Source organism: Sinocyclocheilus rhinocerous, unplaced genomic scaffold, assembly GCF_001515625.1.
Source record: "Sinocyclocheilus rhinocerous isolate Xijiao unplaced genomic scaffold, SAMN03320098_v1.1 scaffold1386, whole genome shotgun sequence".
NCBI lineage: Eukaryota > Metazoa > Chordata > Actinopteri > Cypriniformes > Cyprinidae > Sinocyclocheilus > Sinocyclocheilus rhinocerous.
The window spans coordinates 49,399-64,088 of record NW_015660628.1 but is presented as its reverse complement, the minus strand read 5'-3'; the positions used below and the strand labels follow the sequence as shown (position 1 = coordinate 64,088).

Sequence of the window (14,690 nt, the reverse complement as noted above, 5' to 3'; positions counted from 1 at the left end):
ATATATATATATATATATATATAATATGATGATATATAAATTATTTGTATAATTTTTATTCTATGTATATATATATATATATATATATATATTAATTATTTTGTATAATTAAATTGAATAACAATTATTCAATTAATAACAGTGTAGTATTAATAATAATAATAATCATTATTTAATAATAATTTAAATACAATTATTTATAAAATAGCATTCTTGCTCAGAAAAATATGTATAATTTATATATATGATTTATAATATTTGTATTAATTATATATAATAATTATATTATTATACTGATGGAAAAGTGTCTATCTATCTATCTATCTATCTATCTATCAAATGTTTAGTAACTTGGTCATGTAAATGCTTCTAACGCACTATAAAGTCTTCTTAGCAGCTTTGAACCTGAAGTCAGGTCTGGCTCTCGCATCTCTTGAGTATGTCCGAGACTATGTGCGAATGTGTGTGTCGGCAAGCTTCCTGCAGATGAGATGTAGGTTATTTTTAGGCGCCGCCTGGCGAGGCTGTAAATGGGAGGCAGGGCGAGTTGTGAGGGCCACTGTTGATGAGATCACGCACGGCCCCATCATTCCTCCCGTCCTATCGATCGGCCGCGGCCTGAAGGGGGATTGTGTCTCAGGGTGCCGCCAGCTGGCCAGTCCCTTCCTGAATCAAAGTACTGGCAGGTGGTCATTTGTGGTCCCCCTCTCCCTTTAGCCCAAGTCTAACATTACAGATCAATGACTGATCAGAGAACAGGCTGGATGAGTTTCACTTCTAAGCCCATCCGTCAGGAGGGTGTCATTGGAGTAAGTGGATAGCTAGAGTCGGTGTGTATATCTAACAGGGCCTGGTCTTTTAAAAAGCCTTTGGAAGGGTTTCTTTGTTGTGTCCAGAGGTTAATCAGCTTGCATGTGGCATATCAGACAGTTGGTATGATCAGAATGGCAACAAATACCCATTTGCGTTGCTCATTTAGGAACTTAAAGAGAGGAATAATGTTCCTAATACATAAATAAATAAAATACACAAACTACAGATCAAAAGTTTTAAATAATTCTGATTTTTAAAAGAAGTCTCCAAGGCTGCATTTATTTGATCACAAATACAGTAAAAACGGTAATATTGTGAGATACTGTATTATGACAATTTAAAATAACTGTTTTCTGTTTTAATATATTTTTACATTTTTATTTATTCCTGTGATGGCAGAGCTGAATTTGCAGCATCATTACTCCAGAATGCTAATTAGCTGCTCTAGAAACAATTAGCATTTCTTATTATCAATGTTGAAAACAATTTTAATATTTTGGTGGAAACCACGATACACTACCATTCAAAACTTTGTGGTAAGTATGGGGAAAAAAGGAAAGAATTTTTACTTTTATTCAGCATAGATGTATTCAATTTCAAAAGTGACAGTAAAGACATCTTTAATGTTACAAACGATTTCTATTTCAAATGTTTTTTCTTTTGAACTTTCTATTCATAAAATAATAATTCTGAGAAAAGTTACATAAAAAATATGAAGCAGCACAAGTGTTTTCAACATTGATAATAATAAGAAATGTTTCTTGAGCAGCAAATCAGCATATTATGATTTCTGAAGGATCATGTGGCACTGAAGACTGGAGTAATGATGCTGAAAATTCAGCTGCGCATCACAGGAATAAACACTTTTACCAACTTGTTTTCTTTGAATTAGGACAGGGTTTGTGTTTGTTTTTCAAAAAGTTAACAAAAGGATCGAGTCCCAAGATTTGGTGATAATATAGCATATTATTTTTAAAAGGCTGGTCACAGGAACACCCATTTAGGAAATGGATTTTCAGCACAGCACAAGAGTTAATGCATCTAAGAGCAGATGCATTTAAAAGGAGGCCGCTATGGAAACATCACGTGTCCCGAGCAGCAAACGATTCTTCCATTCTCGAAATTGGAAATGCAGGTTCCAGCCGCAGAGGAAGATTATTTTCCACAAGCACGTTTTGAGACCTTTTGACAAATGTTCTAGGACAGCGATCAACAACCTGTCCTGACAAATAACCCCCGTTCCCATGTTTTTGCCTCTCCGCCGCCAACGGCCTTTAGCTGGGGACAGCTGATGCTAAATCATCTCCCAAAAATTAATAGAGCATTTCTCTGTCAACTCACTTAACAGCTGTTTGCATTTGGTCTGGATGTCGATGCTGCTTCTCTTCCACGGGCTCTTCATTCATTTTTATAACCAGCTTGTTTTATTAGCTTTGTCTGCTGGAGGGAGGCAGTGCTTCGCTGTTAATTGGCGCGCCGCATGACGGTATTCCCGCTGAGCGTCATGGTGCGAGGGGAAGATTGTATGAGGGTACCTCCAACTCCTTTCTCAAATCAGATTACCCTATATTAAACTTAATATAGTGCGAGCGATAGCCGGTCTTATATTGCGCTCACCCGTTGCTCCGTTTATGCCGGATATACGGCGGTATTGCGATGGGTTCGATGGCTAGAGGCCGTACTGAGATGCAAGAGGAAGTGACATGTTGTCACAGGTGCACAGATGCAGAAAAGATAATTGGGCAGCGGGTTCGACTACAGAAGACAGACGTGTCAACATCGCTGCCATAACAACCGATCGCGAGCCAGGTTCGTCACTTTACATATGATAGATCGCGCCAAACCCGCGGCGAGGAACAGGTCACAAATCGGCAACGATGGACAGGCTTCCAAAAAAAGGGCACCTAAGTGACTGACAGTGAAGGGCCTTGTGTTTCTCGCTCTCATATTCTCAGCTGCGCTCGCTGCGGGGCACATCACAGATGACTCACTTTATCAGTTCAAACTTCACCATGTTTGACAGTCGCTCCTTCTACGACGTGGTGCGAGATGCCGGCAGGGGGTCTTCACTTGCTCGGTTTCTGCAGCCAGTGACATTAGATACTGGTAGATACATGCACGCTTTAGAAGGTGGAGTTAAGATGCAACTGAGGTTTATTATGATTTATTTATTTGTGTACTATTTGTATACCATATCCTAACTACACTCTTAACTTTTCACTAAAATTTCATGGCCCCCAGAATATTTTGTTGTTTCAATGTCTGAACAATACATCAAAATAAACAGAGCCTCTACTTTAAAAAAAAAAAAAAAAAAAAAAGCTAAGAAAATCAAATTTTTAGTTAATACTACATCTGGATCATATTCGGTCTGATGATCAAAGCAAAGATGCAGTAGATCACTTCCATCAGCACCCCCAAAGCTTGCACAGTCCTTTACCACTTCCTGGATCGACATTTCACTGGATAACATTAGGGAGTTTTCATTTATATGCTGTTTATTGTTGATAATCGCATTATTTTCCATATGCATAATTATGCTTACATATGAGATCGCTCGTTTCTGCGTCTTCCACGCCTGTGTTTTTGATCAGCACATTCTGGACTCATTCAGGAGATGCGTAATAGCGCCCCTGAGTGTAAACGGTGAAAACACAGAAACCCGGAAAATTCTGTGTTTGGCGGGGAAAGAGTTAAAAATAGAGGTTGCTATAGAAGAACCATTTTGGGTTGCCAAAACAACCTTTCAGTGAACAGTTCAGAGAACCAGTTTTTCCTATTGTGAAAACCATTTTAATAATCTGAGGAACAATTTTAGGTTTCCCAGAGAACCTTTTAGTTCTTAAAAGAGCGTTTTTTTTGTTTGTTTTTTAACTCATAAAAATGAAGGTTCTTTATTGGCATTGATTGGTTCCATGAAGAACCTTGAACAAAAGGGGGTTCTTCAGATTTTTTAAATGTTCTTCACACCAAGAAAAAGCAGTTCTTTTAAAAACTGTTCGCTGAAAGGTGCTTTGGAGAAACAAAACTGGTTTCTCGTATGGCATCACTGCAAAAAACCCTTTTGTAATCTTTATTTTAAGAGTTTAAAGTGGACATAACATCTGCAGGCTGTGACATAAACATAAATAAAACAGGAACAAAAACTTTATTGACTTTAACTAACTATGGCTAAAACATTAGATCCAGCCATATATATTAGATCCAGAATTCCTAGTCTTCTTCCTTCCCTCGCGTTTTGTAACAAATCTTTCCCTCGCAGGTCAAAATGACCCGAAGGCCTAAAATGAAATTTTTTTTTTTTTTGGTCCAGGATGCTTATATTGATCCATTTTTTTCTTAAAATTTATGTAGGTTTTTTATGATTTTTTGGGGAGATTTTTTTAATTTATTAAATTTTTATTTACCTTGTTTTCCTTAATCATGCGTGTTATAGTTCTTTATTGGCATTGATTGGTTCCATGAAGAACCTTGAACAAAAGGGGGTTCTTCAGATTTTTTAAATGTTCTTCACACCAAGAAAAAGCAGTTCTTTTAAAAACTGTTCGCTGAAAGGTGCTTTGGAGAAACAAAACTGGTTTCTCGTATGGCATCACTGCAAAAAACCCTTTTGTAATCTTTATTTTAAGAGTTTAAAGTGGACATAACATCTGCAGGCTGTGACATAAACATAAATAAAACAGGAACAAAAACTTTATTGACTTAAATTAACTATGGCTAAAACATTAGATCCAGCCATATATATTAGATCCAGAATTCCTAGTCTTCTTCCTTCCCTCGCGTTTTGTAACAAATCTTTCCCTCGCAGGTCAAAATGACCCGAAGGCCTAAAATGAAATTATTATTTTTTTTGGTCCAGGATGCTTATATTGATCCATTTTTTTCTTAAAATTTATGTAGGTTTTTTATGATGTTTTGGGGAGATTTTTTTAATTTATTACATTTTTATTTACCTTGTTTTCCTTAATCATGCGTGTTATAATGTGTCTCTATGTGTGTGTGTGTGTGTGTGTGTGTGTGTGTGTGTGTGTCTCTATGTGTGTGTGTGTGTGTGTGTGTGTGTGTGTGTGTGCGCGTGTAGGGGGGTATGTAAGTGGGTTTTTTTGCCTTGGGAATATTCTGTAGTCTCAGCCCTTCATTTGGATATACATTTTTTTTCTGGATTGTGTCAGATTTTGTATTTTAAAAAAAAATAAATAAATAAAAAAATTTTTTTCATTTTTTCGACGTTCCATTCATTCCTCATAAATCTTCGAATCCACTCAATTTTTTGTGTGTGTGTTCCAAATTCAAGTGGAACAAAAGTCACAAAGTCTTGTACCACTCAGATGAACACTTAATTTTTTAATAATTGTAAAAAAAAAAAAAAAATCTGGGTCGAAATGACCCGAGGGAAAGATGAAGGCTAGAGAAATGCCCATACAAGTAATTCTGCCCTTTATGTCATGAAGGACAATACTCGAGAAAAAATAAATAAATAAATAACTTTCAGAAACCCTGAAGGAGTGTCTTTGGCACAGAAATACTCCGTCATACGTCCAACTCATTTTTTGAGACTTTGGTCATGTTTAGCATGAGAATCCAACACTGGAGCATTGTAAATTAGTCAGAATGCATGAAATAGCATTAGACATACCCCTTTAATAATCTAAAGAACATTGTAGGTTTCCAAAAGCACCTTTCAGTGATCGGTTCTTAAAAAATCTTTTTTTCTTAGCGCCTAGAACATTTTAATAATCTAAAGAGCCTTTTTCAATAGAAAGAACCTTTAGTGCAGTGGAAATTTTCCATGCTTGTTAAAGGTTCTTTATGGAACCACAGATGCCAATAAAGAACCTTTATTTTTTAGCATATTGGCACAGCAGGTTTTCGCCGACAAGCAAATGTTGAAACTGCTGCATTAAAAGAGCCAATTAAACAGCCAGTTAAAAGATATTTGGAGCAAGATCGGACAAAAAGAAGAAACATCACACCTGGTTAATGTTAGATGATGTTTTTCATTTGTTTGTTGTGTTTCTGCGGTGATGTTTTTGTCATTAGTGTAGTGGTTGTCACTGGGGATGTTCATTTTGACTGCTTAAATACTCCAAATCAATCAGCTGAGTGTAGAACGAGTTCTTTCTGTGCTATTTTTAAATTGCCTGTCAATGTACATATGCATCAGAACAACATGTTTTACTGTTGCATCACATCTTGCCATATTTATAAGCATCTCGTGCCTCGAATATTGTTTTAAGACAGCATGTCAAGTGGAAATAGTTAAAAATATATCTCAGATGCCAGAGTTCTGTCTGCTGTTTTTTTAACTAAAGAACATGTGGGCCAATTCTAACCAATTGGACCACCAAATAAAAAATTAAAAGTTTATGACCTTTCAGTACGCGTTCTTGATCGATCATTGCTCTAGTATGCATGCCCATTTCTAGCTGTGATTTTTACCAATTATATTATGTTTATAATATAATCATTTTATTCTGCTATTATTATTATTCATACATTCTATAAAATATAAATAACAAATAAATAAATAATAATTTTAAAAAAAACAATATTCACCAAGTAAAACGGTTTTAACTGTTGCCTATTTACAGCTTGTTTCTTGGGTTGTGAATATCTGCTCTTTGCTTGAATGTTTCTCATTCAATCTAGACAAGCTGTTTTTTAGAAAGCTTATGTAATGCTAATGGCGTTTCATCTAATTGGTTTTTGCAGATGAAAACTATGTGTGGCACTCTATCTGTTCATACTAATTCATACATCTCAGTTTCATGAATACCTAATAGCTTGGCTTGGCTTTCTGATTGCAATGAAACGCCTGGAAGACACCGAATGACCTTGACTTGGGACTTAAGGTTTGTTTTATGTCACAGTCTCTCGCAGATCATGTTTGACCCACACAGGGACTACAACTAAAAAATTCAAGCCATCTGTTATCAAACCGAGTTGCGATCAGTTTTGATTAAACATCCAAATTGTCAGAGATTTGCGAATCCGCCGGGTAGCTTTTATAGCGTCGCTTTCGACTCGATTGGCATCCAGTCTGCCGCACCGCTAAATCACATGGCCCAAAGCGACCCAGACGGCACTGGACGCATTGAATTTGCTGCCATTTTAAGTAACAATATCCCCTGAATGTCACTTCCTCAGGGCCTGCGGGAGGAGGGGCGAAGAGACGGAGAAAAGCAAAAGAGCGATAAGAAAAACCTGACTCCCAAACGCCTCACCTTCAAAATGTATCTGCCTCTTTTTCCCGACACACATATGCACACGTCTGCCCTCTCTCGATATGACGTGCTCACGTGAACTCCCATGAACTCAGTCTGCCCGTGTTCCTGTCATACGTGTGACGGTTCGACAGCATGCAGGCATGACACGCCAGACCACCGCAGCCCTATAGCACATTAGAAAATCAATCCCTCCTGTGTCGGCGTGCATCCAAAGGGCCCATACAGTCCGCACCGCTGCCGGCGTGCTGAGTGGAGGCTTTTAAATGTCATTGTTTGAGCTGGGAAACATGCACAGAGATGCACGAGCCCATCAGCGCTTTCACTGAATGGAGAGTATCTCTTTACTGCTTCATTTAAGTGACTAATTACCCATCAGTTCAGGGCGCAGCGAGAAACCATGTGTGTTTTTGTAAAAGGGAAAACAACAGATTTTTAGAAATGCAAATATTTATTTTGAACGAGTTGAGAGAGATGGTTCCTTTAGCAGATTGCTCGGAGACGGTTATGCGAAGATCTGTGTCTTCTAACTATAGTGTCTTCTGTCGTGTTTAGATATTCCGGGTGACGTCTCAGGTAATGTCAGTTCAGCTATGCTCTGTTTACCTGACTTCTGAAACCTTCAGTTCAGCGCAGACATTAAAATGCTTTTAACGCTGAGAAAAAACGACAGACGCTCCTTTCATAAAATGACAAGCAAACAACATCACCTAGCAACAGAAGCTGCTCCGAACCGCCGTCGTGTTTAGAGCCAGAGATTCAAGCGAGACATTTATAGCTAGAGGCCAGTTTGTCTGAGATGATAGGTTACTGTTCTTTATGATTTTGTAAAAGGTTTGGGTCATGTTATGAGAAACGTTTCAGAAAATAAAAACTTGACTTTACTGCTCCTTCTTAGACAACTATGCAAAAAATGTACTTTAAAGGAGAAGCATTTTATTATCCAATATACAAAAAAAACATTCTTTGAAACTAACAATTTTTTTTCTTTTTCTTTTATGTAATATAAATAATACAATTTAATAAAAAAATTTGTATTTATTTACAAATGTATTTGTTATTATTATTATTGTTGTATTATATATATATATATATATGTGTGTGTGTGTGTTATTTGTTGTTGTTTGTTTTGTAACTTAGTATTGCATAGCTTTTTTAGCATCAATATTGTAGCATCCTTTATTATTAGTGATATTCACAAAAATGTTATTTATTTAGTTATAATTATGTTTGGGGGAATTATTAGTTTGTTTTTGTAATTTAATTTTGCATTACCATCTTTCTGCTTCCAGTGGGTTTTTTTTCAATATCCTTTATTAATATATAAACAACATATTTTTTCTTAAATATATACATGCATGCGTTAGTATTTATATATACATAATAAATATACACAGTACACACATATATTATGTAAACGAAAACTTTTATTTTGGATGTGATTAATCACGATTAATCGTTTGACAGCACTAGTAAATATATATAGCATACAGTCATAAAAGACTGTTAATGGTGCACAGTCTGACGTGGGCTCTACCCAATATTTTAATAAGGTCATATATGACGTGTAGCAGTTGCAAAAGAGCATTTTACAGTTTTTTTAAGCAGTTTACAGTTTTAAAATAGTGTACACTGGAAGAGGTTTTGTGTTGTTTAATTTCAAAATAAAGAACATTTAATTGTCCTTTATATGGCCCCTTGAAGTATCTTAAAGGAGTAGTAGCGGCTCATAAGTTGCCATTAAATCGTATTGTGTTGACGCTGCTGTTCTGTGCACAATTCTTTAGACTGAAATATAAAAACCCATCCAAAATGGAAGAATCCAAGTCTGATGGCTTCTTTCTCTTTCACACACACTCTCTCTCTCTCCCCTTCTGTTTGCTCCACATAAACCGCTCTAACAAGCAATTCAGGCCAGGTCTGTTTCTTCAGCTCCAGAGAGCTCCAGTCTAGCCTGTGTAATCAATCACAGTGTAACCATCTATTCCTGAAGACCTGCTGAAGCAAATGATATGCAGTAGCAGTCTCAGTACCCAGTTAAAAGTCCAGAAAGGGGTTAGTCTGAAGAAAAATCACATTACTTTACACGCAGCGCTAATGAGTTAGATTAGCCTGGATGATTTTATCTTTCATTTAATTGCTTGAGTTGTTTAATAGGTACAAACAAAGTGTAAATGTGATATTTAAAGTGATATTAAAAGAAGAAATGGATCTGGTGTCAAGTAACAACTACATTTTAGATGTATCTCAGTGACAGGACTGAGGCCATATTACTAGCACCTAAAGGATGTAAAGTAGATTTTTGACTGATGACTAAATCATGAAACCAGCGCAATAAATGTGTGCAAATACGGATGTAATTCTAACATAAATTATTTTATGCAAATGATTTATGAATGGTTTCTGTAAAAATGGCTTTGTTTTATGACCGTTTATGAACAATGTAAGAATGCTTTACGAAAAATGTATTGCATTCTTGGTGACAATTTACAAATAAAACTGTTTAAGGGATGATTAATTTAAGAATGTTTTTACGAAAGCTTAACATAAAGGTTCTGTGAATAAAGTAAGCAATTTATGTGTCAGTTTACAAAAAAACATGCATAAGTATGGTTTTTACAAATAATTGTCATAAGAATGGTTTACGAATGCTTAACGTTTTATATGAAGAAAACTGCAAATCAAGCATCATTTTACAAATAATAATAATAGTAATACTAATAATAATAAAATCTGAATGGTTTTAGGTCACTGACACATTATAAAATTTAATTGAAAAACCATGTACAATTTAGGAAAAAAAATTATGTAAGTATGGATTGTCACAAGATTGGTTTTACAAATGCTTTACATGAAGTTTTTTAAGAATAAATTATTAAATTATTGAAGTCTTATATTTTTATGAAGTCTTGACATTAAATTGTACCATTTTGTGTCAATGGAACGACAAAAATAATCTATGTAAGAATGGCTTTACATAAAGGTTATATTAATAAATTGTGCCATTTATGATGTGTAGGTGTTGCGTGTACAAGAATGGCAAATCATATGCAGTGTTCAGGTCAATAAAAACACCTAAATCTTTTTCCACAGACATGTTTGGAGTTGGAACGCTATCTGCAGACGGAACCCAAACGGCTGTCTGACCTTTTTGACGAGGAACTAGATGGCCTCCTTACCCCCTCCTTCATGAAGGAAGATGTGGATGAAGACCTGTTAGACCCCCTCCTTCCCAGCCTCAACAACCCCCCCAGTCCTCCTCCTCCTCCTCCTCCTCGCCTCACCCCACGCAAAGAAACTCTCTCCTCCACTTCCTCTACTGTGACCTCTCCAGACATCACCTTAGGGGTCAACGCAGCCCAGCTGAACGCCGTCACCTCCCTAACACCTCCCTCGTCCCCAGAACTGGGCCGTCACTTAGTCAAACCCACCCACACACTCAGTGCCTCGCCCGACGGGACCCTCACGCTCAAGCTAGTGGCCCGAAAGGTGGGCTTGAGTTCTGCCAAGCTCGTGGTGGCCCACCCGGTCCCACTTTCTCCCCAGCATGGCAGCAGCGGAGCACAGAGCGACGGGGAACAGGGCGCCACCTGCACCATGGGAGCTGGTGAAATGGCAGAGAACAAGAAGAGGGTCCATCGCTGCCAGTTTAACGGGTGTCGGAAGGTCTACACCAAGAGTTCACATTTGAAGGCACATCAGAGGACACATACAGGTAGGCGAATATATTTTTGTAATTCATTAATTATTTGCAGTGATTATTGTGCTGATGTTTTCCCATTTTTCAGTGACTTGTCCTGCATATTGCAAAGTTCCCCTGTAGGTGGCAAGTAGACCGGCTTTGAATTAATGAGTCAGCAAATCATTCACTTAACTGACTAATTCAAAAACACCGATTTGTTGAGGAATGAAACAGTTAACTGTATTTATGAGTGAGTCATTGAATCATTTGTAGAACTGATTTGTTCTGAAACACTGATTTATTCAGGAACAATACAAATTACTACATTTGAGTGAATCATTCATTCAACCGATTTGTTCTGAAAAACTGATTGAAACGATTAACTGTATTTATGAGTAAGTCACTGAGTCATTTATTGAATTGATTTGTTCAGAAGTACTGATTCATTCAGGAATGAAACAAGTGACTTTCTTTATGAGTGAGGCATTGAATCATTTGTAGAACTGATTCGTTCTAAAACACTGATTTATTCAGGAACGATAAATTACTGCATTTGAGTGAGGCATTGAATCATTCATTCAACCGATTTGTTCTGAAAAACGAAATCATACAGGAATGAAACAAGTGACATTATTTGAGTGAGTCATTGAATCATTAATTCAAACAATATTATACATACATACATACATATTATATATATATATATATATATATATATATATATGTGTGTGTGTGTGTGTGTGTGTGTGTATGTATATGTGTGTATGTTAATCTAATAAATTGTTTAGTTTAGTTGCAGCTATAAACACTTAACCTGCTCTTACAGTAATAACTTGATATATGTAGAAATAATCAGTCAATTCCACCACATTTATCATAAATTTTTTATTTCACTAAATCAATCTTATTTTACACAATAAACGACAAGCTGATGTAATTAATGGTACTTCGTCGTTGCCATGGCAGCGTGCCTGTCCGGCCCCTCGGCGGCAAACATTTTCTCAAGGTTGCGACAGTACTTCCTCAGCAGATTCGAATGGTGCAGGAAATGGCCATAATTCTCTGTCTCTTCGATCTCAATCCAAAAGCACTCAGACTGCTGTCCCAAAGCTGTCCACGGAGTGAATAACTGCCTCATGATGGATGGACCGGCTGGAATGAGACGTACTCGCCTGTATATTTCCCTATGTCTACTGCACGCCTGTTAACACACCAGAGCAGATCCCCATTTCTTGAAACCAGAACATGCCACATGTTAATGGCTCCCTTCTGATGTATTAGAAAGTGTTTAGGACGTATATATTATGACACAAGGATTGACAGTCCAGAATGCACAAGAATACCAGGACACCTTCTCAAGGTCCAAAAAGGACAAGAAAGCACCATAAAAGTATTTGATATGACTTGTGCACTTTCCAAGCTTCCGGAAGTCTTATAGTAGCTTTAAGTAAGAATTCTCTGAAAATCTTTCTGTCCACCATAGTTCTTAAATCTAATTTGTGCATAGTCAAGCTTGACGTGTCACACCATGTTTGATGTGAATGAGACAACATATGTTAAATATATTGGAAGTTGGAACACAAATAATATTTGAGAGCTACATATCTGTACATATTTATGAAATATCAAAATCCATTATAATATAATATAATATATTTTTCGCCAAAAAATCTAATTAAAATTTAATTATTCATTAGCCCTGTAGTCTTTGATCAATTTCTCAATTTCTATATTGCATTTATCCAAAAAAAGGAAAGAAGCAATGAGTTGCATTAAACTCAGATACCAAACAATATATTATAGAATGTTTAGATGATTTTACTCAAAAACATATTATTATATTATATTATATTATATACTTTTTGCAGGAAAAAATCAGTTTAAACTGTGCTGTTGTGCTTGCTTGACACAATAATGCAAATTTTAATTTCTTTTTGCTAAGTAAAACTGCATAATTCATTAGATGTAGTCCTTGAGCTATTTCTGTATTTCCGTATTGCATTCGTCCAAAAAACAAAGCAGCAAATGAGCTGCGTTCAAATCTGATGCCAAAGCGATTCGTCAACTCGTTTGCAATTAGCGAAATCCTATTTCGGAGGCGTTATTACTTGGACAAATTCTGTGATTGAAATTTGTACAGAAACTAAGGCAGCGTGAATGGAAATGACATTGCCCTCTGGAGCGTTTTATGAATGGCGTTCGGGAACGAGATAAGAGTGGGTTTTCAGGGAGATGCAGAGGGGTGAAGAGAGGAACGTGGCGGCACTCGTTTCCACTTTGTCTGTTGCTCTGCTTTCCATTATAACAAAGTCTGATTCGTAAAAAACTTGGAAGAGCGGTGAAAGGCAGAAAATGGCTTTCTGCTTGGTGCCGCCGTGAGCCGCACAGATCATAATGAGTCTTTCTGTCTGCAGTTTAACTGAGAAAATGTAATTAAGCAAGACTCTGGCACCTGTAAGGGTGCAGAGAGAGAGAAAAAGTGTGTGTGAGAGAGGAAAGGTTGTGTGATGGGGGTGGGGAGTTGCCAGGCAACTGGTGTGTCTCTGAACGGGACTCTATAATTGGGAACGATTCTCGGGTCTCGGTGCTAGTTTCAGCTTACACCGCTAGCCTCGTCCATGCACTTTCATTCCCATCGCGCGTATGCACATATATCCACTTGTACATACGTGTATCATGTAACATTCCGGTTGCCAGGCAACTGCATCCTCCCCTGCCAGTATGAGCCGTAATTGGCTGGTGGCACAGAGGGACAGACGATGCCAGATAGAGCCGGCTCCACTGCTGCCTCCTACATTACGCTCCTGCCTGGTTGCTAGGCGACAAACTCGAGCATCCGTGCCTCCCTGACTTATAATTGGCTGGTGCTGCAGTCGCAGGGAGCACAGGTCTAAACCTGTCCTGCTTAATGTGGCTAGCTTGTGAATGTGTGTGAAAGGGAACGCAATTTAGTGCTCAAATTCTGATCTAAATATAGCTTGTTGTTGTTTTTACGGCTCAGAATGAAAGTGTGGCCGTCATGGAAGGTTCTTCATGCTAAACAACAAGTCGACACAAAATTAATTCACAGTCCATTTTACTTCCATAGTGGTATCTGTTTCAAAGTAAAACTGATGTTTAAATGTAGTTTTTTTTTTTGTTTTTTTTATGAATAAATTAACTTTTAAAATAAATAAATAAATAAGCTTTAAAATAACCAAATAAATAAACTTTTAAAAATAAATAAATAAAGCTTTAAATTAAAAATAAATAAATAAATAGTATTTAAAAACAAATAATAAATACATATTTAAAATAAACAAATAACTAAATAGGCTTTTAAAATAAATAAATAGTATTTATAAATAAATAAATAAATAGGTAACCTAATAAATAAAGAACATTTAAAATAAACAAATAACTTAATATGTATGTATATGCTTTTAAAATAAATAAATAAATAAATCGTTTTAAATAAATAACCTAATAAATAAATAAATAAAATAACCATTTTAAAATAAACAAATAACTAAATATGCTTTTAATAACCTAATAATCTAATTAATGAATAAATAAATGAAAGGCTATTTAAAATAAACAACTAAATAGGCTTTTAAAATAAATTAATAAATAAGCTTTAAAAAAAATATATATATATACATATATATATATATATATAAACTTGAATAAATGAAGGAATGAATGATCATTTTCAATCAATCAATCGCATGGGTAAAACAAATGTGTTGTAAATGCTAGCACTTCCTACCTGAAACTACTTGGTTATTTGTTAACATTATATCATGTCAGTAAAAATTAATGTTGCTTGAATTTTTTTTAATTAAAAAAAACCTAATAATCTAATAACCTAATGAATAAATGAAAGGCTATTTAAAATAAACAACTAAATAGGCTTTTAAAATAAATTAATAAATAAGCTTTAAAAAAAATATATATATATACATATATATATATATATATAAACTTGAATA

The 14,690-nt window shown here is 35.9% G+C and overlaps 1 protein-coding gene across 1 annotated transcript in view; it reads left to right on the top strand.

The window, feature by feature from the left end:
• LOC107725403 (Krueppel-like factor 7) overlaps positions 1-14,690 on the top strand; it is a 42,304-nt gene that overhangs the window by 17,375 nt on the left and 10,239 nt on the right. Inside the window, exon 2 of the mRNA XM_016534647.1 lies at positions 10,131-10,752. Coding sequence (XP_016390133.1) covers positions 10,131-10,752 — 622 coding nt within the window. The remainder of the gene's footprint in view (positions 1-10,130; positions 10,753-14,690) is intronic.